General features: G+C 37.0%; 1 protein-coding gene and 1 non-coding gene across 18 annotated transcripts in view; both read left to right on the forward strand.

Annotated features, from left to right (window-relative positions):
- Positions 1-16465, forward strand: part of SYNE2 (spectrin repeat containing nuclear envelope protein 2) — a 272956-nt gene that overhangs the window by 151448 nt on the left and 105043 nt on the right. For all 17 annotated transcript variants that reach the window (XM_036238293.1, XM_036238291.1, XM_036238296.1 and 14 more), the window contains 6 exons: positions 4018-4283; positions 5445-5613; positions 7981-8136; positions 10466-10606; positions 12053-12235; positions 12981-13118. In XM_036238293.1, coding sequence (XP_036094186.1) covers positions 4018-4283; positions 5445-5613; positions 7981-8136; positions 10466-10606; positions 12053-12235; positions 12981-13118 — 1053 coding nt within the window. The remainder of the gene's footprint in view (positions 1-4017; positions 4284-5444; positions 5614-7980; positions 8137-10465; positions 10607-12052; positions 12236-12980; positions 13119-16465) is intronic.
- On the forward strand, positions 1080-1198 carry LOC118600951. The gene has a single exon (XR_004950128.1). It is a non-coding gene; the product is annotated as a 5S ribosomal RNA (ribosomal RNA).

A 16465-nucleotide genomic window follows, 5' to 3' on the forward strand; every position in this document is an offset into this window, starting at 1 on the left:
TTTGGAATTTAAATGTTTAGTACTATCACATTTTTGTGCTTAAAACTTGATATTTTTGAAAGTGAGTATCATTTTGGTGGTGCTGGTAGGGTTAATTAGTAAATAGTCTCTTGAATGTTAAAACTCTAAGAAACGTTGTAAAATATACTTTCAGCAGGACTGTTAGCCTCCAGTTCTTTCCTATCCACCATGGTACCATTTATTCCTGCAGTAGATTGTGTGCTGTGCAAAGAAGGCAGTTCACACAAGATTCCACTGAATCCTTGCATTGCCCTTAGGAATTATTACCATTTTTATTAACGGGAAACTGAGGCACTGAGAGATTTTTAGTTGGTACAAGACCTTCCAGCTAGTGATTGACCTATAGACTCCTGCACGCTGGGGCCATATCTCTTTTGCTCACCGCTGTTACTTTAGAATCCAACCAGGTACTTAACACTTAGTGGACACTTAGTAAATACTTTGATGGACAGCTCTTATTCAAACCCAGGTCTAGACTAATTCTAAGCTTTTGTTCTTTTTATTTTATTACATTGTCTCTCTATTGTTATATACAAATTTTCAATTAATTGCTTTATTAATTCAGATCTCATTCATTTAGGACTCTGTAATCATTCATACAAACATGTGACATCTGCGAACAAAGTGTATTTTTTAAAGAGTAACAAAAATAAAATGTCCTTATGTAATAACAATAACAATCACTGATATTTAGTGGATACTTATTGAGCATGTGTCAGTACATGTATTATCATTTATCTTTGCAATAATCCTATGAGGTAGATATTTTCATAATCCATTTATAAATGAGGAAAGTGAGACAGTGAGATTGAGTAACTTGCCCCAGTTCACAAGTGAGTGGTACAAGAGAATTCAAACTTAGACTCTGGCATTTACCGTTAAACTATCAATGTAAATGATACTTGTGCCTTCCAAATTGAGGTAAGATTTTAAAATAGCTTTTATCTAGTCAAGAGAAATTCTGTCATCTAGAGAGCTATACATGCAAGATCCTGTTGGCATGTTTGGTGAATTTATATATGCAAAATGAATTTCCGTTTTTAAAATGTCTGTAATTCATCTACGGCCATGCCACCCTGAATGTGCCTGATCTTGTCTGATCTCAGAAGCTAAGCAAGGTTGGGCCTGGTTAGTACTTGGATGGGAGACCACCTAGGAATACCAGGTGCTGTAGGTGTTTAATGAAAGAAAGAAAGAAGGAAGGAAGGGAGGGAGAGAGGGAGGGAGGGAGGAAGGAAATAATTTAGAAAATTTTTTAAAAATAAATAAATAAAATGTCCATAATTGTATAATAATGCAGTATCATTTTGGAATAAAGGTTTCACATAAGTAGTTTTTTGAAAACTTAAATGTTCTGTTTAAATTTACAAATTAAAAAATAAATTTCGATTTTTATTTACTCCCCTTTTCAACCCCCCAGTCTTACCTCTGTTTTCTTAAGCAGAATCTGCTTTATTTAATGATTCATTTCTGGCTATTCAGAATCATAATTTTGTGCTTCAGTGATCATGTGTTTCAGTAAAGCCATATCTTCAAAGATAACAGGAAATACAAAGCTGGCTTCTTCCTCTAGTAGCAAAATTTAAAAGGCCTTTCTGTATTAGCTCCTATCTCTGCTAACACAGTCACCTTCACTGTGTTTACTTTTGGTGCAACTCTGGTTTCTTCTCCCTTTCTAAACTTTGCTTTATAATTGACTAAGTTTTATAACCAGTTTTGTTAGAATTCTGTGTCCAAGAGAAATCATTCAGGGGCTGCAGAGCCTCTTCCAGGCGGAAGAGTGAATGCATAATCTTTGTGGCAACTATTTTAATGATTTGGGGACTGTCTTCACCCTTTCTGATGAAAAGTTTGTTGTGTCTTGACAAGCGCACGCAGTCATATAACACCAACAAAATCAAGATTTAGAGCATTTCTGTCACCCCACAAAGTTCCCTTGTGCCCCTTCAAAGGCATCCCCTTCCATCACCTCCAGCCCATGGCAACCATTAATCTAGTTTGTTATTTCCAGAGTGTCATATAAATGGACACAGATAGTTTGTGGCTTTATGAGTTTGGCCTCTTTTCTCTAAGCATAATGCAGGTAAGATTCATTCATGTTGCTGCCTGAATCACTAGTTCATTTCTTTTTATTCCTAGGTAATATTTTACTGGGCATACATATAATGATTTGTTTATCCATTCACAAGTTGAAGAATTGCCTGACTTTTGAGTAAAATTATTGTCCTAATAAAAATTATTCTTCCTTCTTGTGTTCCCCTCCTGAATCACTTACCAACTCACAGCAGACAATAGAGCTTAAGACAGGGACTTACAGGCAGGTGGTTTATTTTGGAAAGTGATCTTCGGAAGCAGAAGTGGGGGACTAGGACAGCTGAAATGGGAAAGGTCAGAACCTTTATTTGCTTTACTCCTATTGGATCCTGGTTGCTGCAGTTGCCCATTTGTGGTTGTAGCTGGGCACAGAAGCGCCAAGGGATGTTCCATTAAATCCTAGATGATACATGTAGTTCTTTCAACCTGGATGCATGTTGGAAACTCTAGATGGACAATTACCTCTGTCAATATAGCAGTTCCTTTCTTTGCATGCCGGTTCTTTGGTAGAGGGACTGCAAAATGACCCAGTGGAATACTTATCTCAATCCCTGGTAGAAATATAGCTACCTGCATGAGAGCCAGGACTTGTGATCCACCTGAATTTAGGTTTGAAAGGATAGAAAGCACAAATTTCATAACTGGGTCTCTTGGAGAGGGGCTATTCTACCACTGCACCCACATATTCTAATGAGTGGGACTCAACTGGATTATGTAGTCCAAGTGGCAGGGCAGCTTATACCCCAGCCTCGCCCTGCTCATGTGCCTCTTTTTGTCCAAGTTCTCTTCAACATTGGCAGTGTGCCGATAAATGGATCTGAGCAATATGTCCAAGTATAGCATATACTGATTGCCTCCAAAATCCCAAAGGCTCATCCAGTTCTATGCCTTTTCTTAGCAGTAGAGGTACAAGATTGAACAACTTGATCATTACCTTATAGAGGTTCTGGCATGCCCCAGACCAGTGGGGCCCTGGAAATGTAATTTGGAATTCCTAGATATTTTTTCTTTTTATTTCATTTCCTACCCTCTGTCATCCAGGCTCTCATTCATCATTTCAGTTAGATGATATCATAAATGTGGTTGCCTGGTGTGATGTTCTGTAATGTCAAGATTGCTAGATGCCTGACTTGGTTGGAACATAGAGTAGTAGAGTTAACAGTGCCAGAGCAGATCATGGTCAAGGGACCGTGTGGCTGAGGCGAGGCCCAGAGGGTTCGAGGAGGCACAGAAGAGGGATCTCATTTTCTGTCTTCATTCTGAGTTCAGTGCTGCTAGACTCCAATTTTTTTTCCATTATGTGATGTAGTAAGTAATGTATTTTGGGGTTCTGTGCATATCTGTCAATAAGTACATGATTAGTTCAGTAATTTGGGCTGCTTTCCCATTGGCGTAGATGTCAGGGTAATGAGGACATACTGGACTTACTTTTTTTGAGTTTATTGGGAGGGGATGTAAAAGAAAAGAGATGTAGAAAAATTGTCCAGTAGCTTTCTAATGTCTCATACTTAGTAGATGCAGTTTGGTGAAGCTCATTCTAAGTACCTTATGGCTATCTCAGGAGAAATAAATAGTCGCTTTATGCAACTAAAATCTGAAAGGGAAAGAAATTACTTATAAAAATATTCAACAGCGTTTCCTTTAGCTCATAACAGCAGTGCTTCATTTTAATCACACATCTACATGATCAGTAGCTGGGAACTATGGGATTCTGATCATGGAGGTACAATATTCCAGCTATAAAAAGACACGTATTATTACTTCGAAGTAGGTATGGCATCAGGTGCTTTTTGGAGAGCCGGTATACAAACATTATGGTTGCCAAGGCATGTTTTCCAGTCCTGAAATGGAAAGAGTGTATTTTACTTATTTTCGTTCTCTTGTTTTTGTTTGTTGAACTAGATTGAACGAGAAGCAATTATTTTAGATAATCTTCAAGAAGAACTCCCTGAAATTTCCAAAACAAAAGAAGCATCCACCACAGAGGAGCTCTCTGAGATACTAGACTGTTTAAGCCAATATGAAGAGAATGTGGAGAAGCAGCAGCTGTTACTGACCCTGCTCCTTCAGCGTATTAAAAGCATCCGGAATGCTCCCGAAAGCTCAGCTGCTGTGGAAACCGTTCCCGCATTTCAAGAGATTACATCAATGCAAGGACGATGCGATAAGTAAGATTTATGAAAAACTTAAGAAACATGCTTGACGACTCAAGTTTAAAATTGAGAAAATGCTGAATGTCAAGCACATAAAAATATTATAGAATAATCACAAATGATGTGACAGAATCGAGTCGAATCAACACCGAGGTATAAAAGGGATGGAAAAGATTAATAATGATCATTTAAACAAGCTCACGTTCTTCTTTGTATTACTGAGGGTGAATACACTTCAGTTTTTTTTCTGTTTTCTTTTTTCTAATTTAGCAATACATATTTATTATAGGAAGTTTAGAGAATAGAGAAAATTATAAAGATTAATATAAAACCCATCTCTAATTTTGCCACTCAGCAACAACCACTGCCAGTCACTTTTTTCTCATCCTTTTTTACCGTGATTATATTTTTAAACAAATTGTAAACATAGTAATATACTGTTTTTTTTCTGATTTTTTTTAATCAGCATATCATGTTTATTTTCCTTTGCCATAAAATGCTCCTTAAAACATAGCTGCATAATATTTTCCCTTGTGGATATGTCATAATTTTTTGAACTAGCTCCTAATAAAGAACCTTTAAATTATATACAATTTTTTTTTTACTCTTATAAAGCACTACAATGAATATTCTTAGACCAAAAGCTCTATCTGCATCTGTGATTAATTCATTGAGAAAGATGCTGAGAAGCAGAATTATTGGGTCAAAGACTATAATTTACAGCTAGAGATACTTACCTAATAGCTCTCAGGAAAGGTTTTACCCACGTAAACTCCTCTATTAATATGATGGGTACATCTCCAGTAAATGGGATCAGCTAGGATGTAAAGTCTGCTGGGTCGTCTGTCTCTCACTGAGAACCCACTCATGTCTTCATTCACATCTCTAAGTCAGTTCAGTGGAACACAAAGATTACATGAAGAAAAAGAGGAGTTGGCAAATGTTATGTAAAGTGTGAAAAGAGGATTTTTTGGGTGAAAGTTTTGGAAAGGTTTTTGATTGATGGAATTTGATATATATTTATATATGCAGTATTTAAATCATTGAAACTAGTGCTTTTTTCTCAGGAAAAAGATCTTTTGTGAGCTATGCGGATATCGTGTTAATTGCTGAAATAAAAGTATTTCACAAAAGAGTGGGATAGATGAACAAAGTTATTTTGATACCATATTTTAGTCTTTTCCAGAAAGCTCAAAAAAGTAAGGAATTGATTCAGAATGAAATCCAAGAAAGACATTCTTTCACAAAAGAAATAATTACTCTGAAGAATCTATTTCAACAGACCACAGCTTCTTTCCAAAATATGGAATTACAAGACCACCCAGAAAAGGCAGAACAGTTTGAGGTAAGTGAGAAACGAAGTGGTGAATGTGGCCGATACAGGCCGTCTTGAATCCAGAGTCCTTAGTACAGAGGTAGGTCAATGTCTTGAGAGGAGGGAATGGTCCAAGAGAGAGGAAAGCACTCCCGAAGGCCCCATGCATGGTGTGGGCAGAGCCACGAAAGATCAGTGTGGTTAGAGAGCAAAGAGCACGGTTGAGACCAGGTTGCAAAGTAGGCCAGTCTGGACCAAGCATCCCTTCTTCAACCACACGTTAAGTGTGTTTGTTGGACCAGGGCCTCAGACCGCTGTAGAGTAGCACATTAGATAACTCACTTCAGTAAGATGTAATATCTTACTTCTGATTGATAGGGTAGAACTGTTTTTACTTACAACACTTGACACCACATACATGTTGTTTTTTTTCCCCACACCAACCTATTTCCAACACCCCGGATACCAACTGAATGTCCTAAAATTCAATGTAATTCCGACACTAACCGCCAGGAGTTAGCACGGAGGACAGCCTACCTCCCCTGTCCCCCCCCCCCCCCGCCCCCTGGTTAAGGGCTCAGTCCCACGAGACTACTCCACCTCAGACGCCAATGATCAATCAGTTCCAGGCTTCTGGTACTTCTGACTTGGTAGGCTGTAAATCAGGGGTTCCCACAAACTCCCTCCCCCCAGGTTCCATAATTTGCTAGAATGGCTCACAGAAGTTGGGAAAGAGCTTTACTTATTATTACTGATTTGTTATAAAGGATACAACTCAGGAAGAGCCAAATGGAAGAGATGTTTAGGGTAAAATATAGGGAAAGGGATACGGAGCCTTCGTGCCCTCGATGAGTATGTACCTTGATGTGTTCACTCCAGAGCTCTCCAAACCTCATTGTTTAGGGGATTTTATGGAGGTTCCCGATGTAGGCATGATTGGCTGAATTATTGTCCATTGGTGACTAACTCACCCTCCAGCCAATCTCTCCTTTCTGTAATCAAGTGATTGGTTCCTCTGGTAATCATCCCCTGTCCTGAAGCTATCTTGGACCCCCCCCCCCCCAAGTGTTGTTATAAATAACAAAAGATACTTTTCTCAGCCCTATCCAGGAAATTCCAAGAGTTTTAGAAGCTGTCCCAATAACCAGTGATGAAGACCAATATCTATATCTATAAATGTCTATATATATCATTAATATCACAGTATCACAGGGACTATGCTCGTGCCCCTGTGTCATTTGGGAACTCTTCCCCTCCACCACCCCACCCCCTTACCCCCAGAATGATCTCTTTTCATTTCAGTCCAATAGTAACAGACAAATTGACATTAGGAAGTTATTCGAAAGTTGCATGCCATTGTTAACCAGAGTTTTTGGTTATCACTGTTAGAAAAGGAAACTTATCCCCCCTCACAGCAGTCTTCTTTCGGAAGCCCTCTATGTAGCACTGAATGAAGACCTGTACTCCCAGACTAGGTCTAGGGAAAATAGGATGATGACACTGTACCTCAAACCCCACTTTTGTCTGAGTGGCATTGTTCTTTAGCTTTCTCTCCAGATTTGTTCTCTATGAGGGTTAAGAAAAGGAAAACAGTATCACATCATGGAATCGTTCAAAATTGTGATCATTCTTCAGTGTGGTGACTGTCCATTAACACAAATAATGCTACTGAGCAGCTACTGTAAAAACAAAGCAAACCCCAAAAAGCCACAGCAAAGTCAAGAAGTATTTTTCCACTTGATCTTTGGGAAACTTTCCCAAACAAATGAGTTTCTCCTTTATAATTAGTGCAAGAGAACGTAGATCAGATATGGTTTCTAGGCCACAACTAATAGACTGTTTGTTCAGGTTTCTTTTATCTCCTGAAACCCGCATTCTTTGCATGGAACTGGAACCCTCCTTTTTGAAAGAAGTCGAACTCTGCTGGGCTGTCTAATTACATGAAAGCAGACACTTCAGCTTCAAGCATAGGGCTTTTAGTGGCCTTGAATTATTGTGATGATAATGTAGGAAGAAGCAGAAATAGCAACAAGTTAATAACAACAACAACAAAAACTTCTTTGAAACTTTTTGCTACTTGCAGCTTTTTAGATCAAGACAGTAACTGAGATACAGTTAAGTCTTAGAGGTACTTTAGAAGCAAGAGATGTTGTAATGTCTTTTTAAGAACAATGGTTTGACACTCTGAAGAGATATCAAGTTTATTTCTTACAAATTAGCATCATCTGACCAGACTGAGTATCTCTCAGGCTTAATCAGCGTGTATCAAAAGTGGGGTTTTGTCATGCAAAATTTGCTCATTTAAATCATAAGGATGTGCTAGAAAGCTTGATTTCATTTTTAGTGTTAAACTTTTCCCTCATCTTGTGAGTATTGAAACTCTCTTGATGTTTTTAGGAGCTTCAAAGCATTTTTAAGAAAGGGAAGCTAACTTTCGAAAATATTATGGAAAAACTCCGAATCAAGTATACTGAAATGTACACCATAGTTCCCGCAGAGATTGAATCCCAGGCGGAAGAATGCAGAAAAGCTTTAGAAGACGTAGATGAGAAGGTAATAATAATGTTTGTAGTGGTGTTATTATTTATGAAGTTGAATGAAAAGAAAAATATTATTTAATATCATATTTTCATTTGCTCCGATTCCAGCTATAATTGTTTTTATAGAGTTTAGTTGTTAATTTTGTGTGTTGAATACTGAGATGAAATTGCTCTCAACAAGTCACATAGAAAACAGAATTAGGTAATCTGTTTATTTTTAGTTGTCAAGATGATTAGTTTTTCTTCTCTTGCATTTAAAAATAATTGTACATTATCTTTTACTTTTTTTTTTTTTAACTGAAAATTCACTTTAGAATTTCGGACATGAATAATACTTTGCTTTAAAACATATTTCCTGTGAACATTTTGGAGTAGCAACCAAGGGCAGTAAAAATACACATTTCACAACTCCCTAGGGATAGCATTTAACACACAATATCTTTTAACGATGATGGCGTAGCACAATTCTTACAAATTATACATAGACAAATCTTTATACCTAGAAGTCCAGGTAAGAAGAAATAGTGGAAAATGTTTCATAGTATGGGAGACTGAGAGGACTTTAGCAAGACAATTTTACTGAATTGTAAAAAAGGCAACCCAGATCCAGCAGAACAAAATTCTACTTGGTCCAGCATCCACAGAAGGATTTTTGTGTTGCCTTTAAAACCTATAATACTTAGTACATAAAATAGATATTAAATGCACACACACAAAATATATTTCACATTTAGTTTACTTCTGTGACAGGTTTCTTAGGAAAATCTAACCCATGTTAAAAAAAAAAAATACGTGTTAACTCCTAATATATTTTTATAAGAAATCTCATTGATTTAACATTACAAGAAAATTGATTATGAGGTACTTTCTCAAGACTCATGTACTATATTGATTTTATTTTAAGAGAACATTAAATGTTTTGACAGAAACTAAATTTGTTTTTGTGAATGCTTCATGTGAAAATACCTGACAAAGTGAATTAGTAATCAAAATTCATCTTTTAAATTTAAGATTGAAAATTTCAACTCTAACTTATATATTTGTAACAAACAGCAACTGATTTTCAATGTGTGATGTATCTAAAGGATCCAGGCCACAGGCAGTACCGTTCTGTATAATTCAGGTGATGGCTTACTTTTCCTAAATCACAATTTTTTCCTAATGTTCTTAAATGATATGCATTTCTGCCAGGAGAATACCTTCCTAAATGGCAGAAAGCTTCTTTTTGTGGTAATTTGTTACATAGCAATAAAAAGTCCAATACAGGATTAAATTTTCTTTTTCCTAAAACTTTTGACTATGGTATGGTCTGTAAAATAAAAACATTTTGTAAAATTATCTGCAGCTTGATGTCATGAAAAGAGCCTGGGACTCTGGAGTCTGGTGACTTGGGGCTTCTAGGGACAAGTTCAACCACTAACAAGATATGTGACCTTAAGCAAGTCATTTAGCCTGTGTTTAGTTTTCTTTATCTGTATACTATCTGCAATGAAACATTGTAATCTCAATGGTTACACAGATACCAGTGGTTTTAACAGAGTTAAAGGATTATATAAAAGCACAAAGTATTATTTGGTTATTTAGTGGCTGCTTGAAGAAAACCTTATCAACATAGCCTAAACAAACTAATCAGGTATTTGAAAAATGAGACATTAACATTCACTTATTATCTTTCCTAGCTTAAGTTATTTTCTGGAGATAACCTTTTTTAAAATTTTCATTCAGATAAAAAAATTACACCATTCAGCAGCTAGATTTCTGATTGCTATGACAAAAATACACTAGAAACATTCACACTGAGCAAACTAAGTTTTGTGCATCCTCAAATAATAGCTCATTTTAGAAGATTATTTCACTCAAATGAATAGTAAAGTGGGAATTACATTTTTGTAAAAGTTGGCTTGAGAATAAGTTTGGTTATTTTGAAAACCATTGTGTGGAGAAGATTTTCTTATAAAGTAAAGAGACTATATAATAAATTATTTATCTGCCAGGAATTTTTCATATCTTTCATTGGGTATATTTCAAGCAGTCCACTCAGCAGTTTTTCCTAAGACAGCACGTATCTGTAGTTCATACCGTGGATTACGTTCAACAATTTTTTTTTTTTAATATTGTATTTAAAAGATCACATCAGCACAACTGCCATTTCCTAGTGTTGCTAATGCACCCTCTCATTAATGCATTAGCCAGCATGGTTTGGAATTTTTCCCAGAACCCTTAAAAGATTTTTTATAATTAAAGCACTTAACAGTGTGACTACCTTTTTTATCATGTGGACCCACGACTAGAGTGTGTAAAACTTGTCTGAACCAAATATTGTCTTTGTCCTGTTGTAACAGATTAGCAATGAAGTCTTGAAAAATTCACCATCATATGCAATGACTAGAAAAATAGACGAAATTAACAGTGGGCTTCGTAATGTTGAGAAGATGTTGCAGCAGAAAAGCAAAAATATTGAGAAAGCTCAAGAAATTCAAAAGGTAAAGAAAGTAACATTCTCCTTTAAGTTTCTTCAGCATTTGGTATTCACAGTTGTCAGTCATCATAGAATGTGATCTTTGTATTAATCTGAACTGCAGACATCCGAACTCAGACCCACAGGGCCACCCTTACTGAGAGTGTCACCTGCAGAGGCTTGGTGAAGATTTCATTTAAGAATTGATCTCAGTTTGTCCATCATGGGAATAGACCCAAACCCCTGACAGCTTATAATTGTAAACTAGCCTTTTCACAAGTGGAGGAAGGATATTATCTTGGGAAGACTGATATAAAAATATTATAAATGAAAAAAATATATATATTATAAATGCATAAATATAAATGTAAAAAACACAGGGTAATATGTTTCTGTGTTGGAGCATTTCTCAGTCTTTGGTTTTCTAAAGTGAAATAATATTGGGAATATAATATGGAACATTTATGAAACTTACTTGATTAAAAAATATTTCAATAAGATATATCAACTATAATTGAAAAATAAAAAATACTCTGATAGCCAAATATAAGTACCATAACAAAAACAAAATAGGGTTTGAATACTATTAGCAGATTTTCTTTAGACTGTAAGGGGATATGGGAAAATAGAAATTCTAACTTTATTTCCCTGTGAATTGTCATAGGAAATAAAGTCTTAGGTAAAACTGTACATAGACATAATATTCCATCTCTTAACTCCCAAGTAAACACCTGCATATGGAAAGCATTCTTATTCTACTATGTTTTAAGGAAATATTCTAATATGAATTGAGACTTTTAAAAATAGGTCAGAAAATGGTTTACTGTTGGATAAAATCTTGGACTCTTTTTAATAAGCATAGGAACCTAATTTAGCCAGTCAGCGTTTCCCATTTCTAGGAATTATGTTCTAAAGCAAATACTAAGTAAGAATTAAATATTTTACCTTTGACATGTTCTCTGCCCAGACAACATATTAGTTTCTTGAGCCAAAAGCTGTTGCTACTAAGACTTGTGGCTAGAATTTTCTGCCACTGCATTAATCCTGAGTTCGAGCAGATACTTTCTTTTTACTGGTTTTATTTTTGCACTTACTTAAAATTATCTTCTAGATTCAGTATGTGTACGTAGTAGTCCAAATAGGTTTAAGTATTAACCGGAGTCCCTTTTAAACATAATGTTAACTCATCACTCTTAAAATATTAGGGTTACATTGACCTTGTTTGGTGCCATTCATCTGTGGAAATGTCCGTGACTTTCTGTTCCCTTATAGCTAATTTGTAATGAAATGAATATGGTTAGAGTTAAGAGACTTCAGAAAAAGTGTTTTTCAGTTTCATAGTAGTTGCTGAGCATAAGCGAATAACTGTTGTCATGTTGTTTTGCAAGTGCAAATACCATGGGAAAACTAGGAATTAATACAATAAACCATGGCATCTGCATTCAAATTGACTTATGATTTCCTTTTCCAGAAAATGTGGGATGAGCTAGATTTCTGGCATTCTAAGCTAAATGAGCTGGATTCTGAAGTTCAGGACGTTGTTGAACAGGATCCAGGACAGGCTCAAGAATGGATGGATAACTTGATGGTTCCTTTCCAGCAGTATCAGCAAGTATCGCAGAGAGCAGAATCGAGAACTTCACAGCTAAATAAGGTGTGATAACTACACATAGCCTGTGGTGGTATTGAGATGGGTTTAAAACAAAACAAAAATATATATTCAGAGACAGCCAGTTTCCCTCAAATTCCCAGTTTAGGACTTGAAACCAGAGCCACACGATAGATTTAAGTGGGTGCCGAGGGGACAGTTATCACTGTAGGCGCAGGTGGGAGAGTCTTCAGGAAGAGGACCTTCGGCAGGCAGACCACAACAGGGCATTTCCAGCGAGTGATCTCAGCAGTCCAGGGAAGGGGCCAGCAACAAGAACGAATATCATTCAGAAGAGACACCTCTCTTTTTCCTTCTAAGTCAGGGTCATGGTAGGTGAGTGGTACATGGATCTGACAAAAATTAGGTAGGATCCTAGTCTCAGAGGAACTGGGATATTGTAGGACGATGCCCTGCCCAGGAGGACAAAATACACATCCAGTTTTCAGAATGAAGTGTGAAATGGGAACCAGACTAGTTGCAAGGCTAAACTCACGTCCTTTGCTAAGGCCTGTAGTTTTGGGGTAGAACTTCATTAAGTCCTTTCCAGCCATGGTCAGATTAGTCTTAAAAGTTGAAAAGATCAAGACCGGAGCGGGTGGCCCCAGCCATGGGGAGTAGAGCCCTGCTAGGCCTCATGTACCACTGTCACAGCAACAACAACAACAACAACGAATTCTTCATTCAAGAATCATTCGACTCAAGTAGAGCCATCGGTCAGACCAAGTTTGGTACCACCTCTCTTTCACAGGCCACAATCAAGATGGAGGAATACCATGATCTTTTGAAGAACACTGAAGCTTGGATAGAAAATACCAGTCGTTTGCTGGCTAATCCTGCTGACCATGACTCTTCAAAAACACTGAGTCACCACGCTAGCACCCTTCAGGTAAGTGCTCTTTCAGTGTTTCTTGGGTGTCATAGAATCTATGATCAGTGACTTTACTAACCACCATTGTGCTTCCTCCACCCTCTTTTTTCCTGAAAATTCACTTTTGTCTCCAACCATACTGATGGCAGAAGGAAATTTAGAAGAGTGACAGAGTCTAGACAGGGATTTCGGAGACCAGGATCTTGTTCTTTCTGTCTGGATAACCACTCCGTGACTTTTTGGGTATCCTCTATGGGCCTCAGTTCCCCCATCTATGAAGTAAGAATGTTGCACTGAACGGTGTTGATGGTTTCAGTTGGCAGAATTCTAAGATGGCTGCCAACATTCTTGTCCCCTAATGTACATGATGACCCATATATTGTCTTCCTCTTGAATGTGGGCAGGAATATAAGTATGTGATGAGACAGTCACTATATTAAATAGGTTACATTATTATATGACTAAAGTAATGGGATAGTCACTCCCATGAATACATGATTACTCGTGGTTATGTGATTGTAAGACTCCCTGGTAGCAGACTGGAGAGAGATTCTTGCCGTATTATGAGAGTGCCATGGGGCCGGGGTCCCGGAGTGGTCCCCAAGATGCTGAGAGTGACCCCAGTCAACAGCCAGCAAGAAAACTGGGATCTCAGTCCTACAACTGAATTCTGAGTGAACTTGTAAGGGAAACCCGTGCTCTGGATGGTACCTTGTTTGCAGCCTCAGCAGAGGATCCACCTAATCTGGGCCTGGACTCCTGAGCCCTGGTTCCTACAAGATAATAAATTTGTTTCATTTTAAGCTGCTAAATTTGTAGCAATTAGTTACACAGCATTAGAAAACTAATCTATGGTTCCTCCAGGTCTAGCACACCATGATTCCAAATTTCCCGTCCTTCCTGGTACTCCTCAGCGGCCCCGTCTCTCCACACTAGCTCATAAAGACAACAAATGAAAGCTTCTATCTGTGTGGGGCCTTGACTGCCGGAAATCTTCCAGAAGCCTAGTATGGGCTTGTTTTACTGAGAAAGGCACATTTCCCTTTTATTGTACTATTCAGCCATGAGAAGAATCATTTAGGAAAAGGTTTATTTTGTAACAGTTTTTAGAGTAATTAGACCACAAAGTTGATCCAACTCCTTTTTATATCTTTAGAATAGCACAGTGTGTTCCTAAGTGAACAACTGTTGACTTCATATCTCCCTGATGTTTGGGATTTGTTGGCATATTTTTTTCCCTGTAGTAACAGTTCTAAAGATGTTGCATTTTCACCCATTTGTTTCTTTTCTTCCCCTGTCCTGTGATTTCTGCCCCAATCTCTTGTGTTGACTTTCCACATCCTCCTTTATTTTAAATTGCCTGTAGTTTTCACCATTTTCAGAGTTTACAAAGACAGAAGAGAGAAATGATGCTTTTTTTCCTCAAATGTTTATTATAAGGTTTTTTTTTTATATAAAAAAAATCATACAAGTGTGAACTCAAGCAAAAGCAGTTGGACTTTGCTACCTTCTACTGACGTAAATGTAAAAGTGTGAAAGCATCTCAAACTTTTCAGGACATCCTAATTTGCTGGTGATGGTGAGCTAGAGCTGAGTAGAACTCTTTGAGCTAGATTCAAATAGAGACAAGGGGAGATGCAGGCTAATTTTCTACAGAATGTATCCTATTAAATCCCCCACAATGGCAAATAAGTCTCAAATAACTCGTCATATGTGTGAGTGCCCCATTTTGTCCTTATTTTTAGGATACTGTTTTACATTTTTTTAGCATTACCGGGCACTGATTTTTAAAATGATTCTTAAATCATCAAAACTCTCAACTAAGCTTTAAAATGTCTATTTTTATTGCACTCTAACCTTTTATCTAGTTTGGATTTGTTAAAATAGATTTTTATGACCTAAAGGTGCTGTTTATAACCAAAGATTGCTGTTATAATTAAGAATCATTGCAACATAAATTGTCATCATAAAAACAGGAAAACAGCTTATTTTTTTAATCAGCTTCATTGAGGTATAATTTACATGTAGTATAATATACCTGTTTTAAGTGTACAGTTAGAAGAGTTTTGATAAAGGTATACAATTGGTGTAACCACCATCACCACTATCATCAATATAAGGGATATTTCACATCACCCCAAAAAGTTTTCTCACGTTCCTTTGCAGTCATTCCTGTTTCGACTCTCCTTAGCCCTACATAACCACTTACTCACTGCATTTTATTAGTATGGTCTTGCCTTTTCTACACTATTTTGTAAATAGAATCATACTGTCTGTAGTTTATAGTACCTGACTGCTTTTACTTAGTTTCTGAGATTCATCTAGGTCATTACATTTATAGGTAGTTAGTTCTTTTGATTACCGAATAGTATTACATTTATGGAAATATGCAATGTGTTTATGCCTTCACCAGTTAATAGCCTTTTGGGTTGTTTCAAGTTTTGGGCTATATATACAGTATCTCTTGCTGTGTAACACATTACTCCAAAAGTTAGCAGCTTAAAACAACAAACATTTATTACCTCACAGTTAAGGTGGGTCAAGAATCCAGGCATAGCTAAGTACTTCCGGCTCAAGGTCTCTTATGAGAATGCAGTCAAGATGTCGGCCAAGGCTGTGGTCTTATCTGAAGTTTCAGTTAGGGTGAGGGAGGAGACAGGATACACATTCAAGCTCATTCACTTGGCATTTGGCAGGCATCAGAAGATCCACTTCCATTACGGGGGGAAAAAATGTGGGCCTCCCCACGAGGCTGCCTCATGACATGGAGGCTGGCTTCCCTCTCCATAAACAATTAAAAAGAGAGTGTTCCCAAGACAAATCGTCTTTTTTGTAATCTAATCTTGGAAATGACACTACATTACTTCGTGCCATATCATATTAGAAATTAATTAGCCCAGCTTACATTCAAGGGAGCTCATGATAAGGGCATGAGTACCAGGAAGTGAGGATTACGGCTGCCTACCACAGACCATTATGAGCAAAGCTGCTCTGAACACTCATATACAGATCCTTGTATACATTTTCATGTCATTTCATCTGGTAAATATCAACGAGTATGATAGCTGGCTTTTATGGTAAATATTTAACTAGATAAGAAACTGCCAAATTGTTTTTCCAAAATGGCTGTACCACTTTTTATTCCCACTGGCAATGTGAGTTCCAATTGCTCTTTATTCTGGCTTGCACATGATATTGTCTTTTAAATTTTCACCATTCTAGTGATGTGGTGTTATCTCATTGTGATTTAAACTATGTTTCTCTAATGACTAATGATTTATTTATTTGAGCATTTATTCGTGTGTTGTTATTTGTGCACTTATTTTTTGAAGTGTCATTTCAATTTTTTTATTGCCTATTTTTAA

Source organism: Rousettus aegyptiacus, unplaced genomic scaffold (assembly GCF_014176215.1).
Source record: "Rousettus aegyptiacus isolate mRouAeg1 unplaced genomic scaffold, mRouAeg1.p scaffold_m13_p_3, whole genome shotgun sequence".
NCBI lineage: Eukaryota > Metazoa > Chordata > Mammalia > Chiroptera > Pteropodidae > Rousettus > Rousettus aegyptiacus.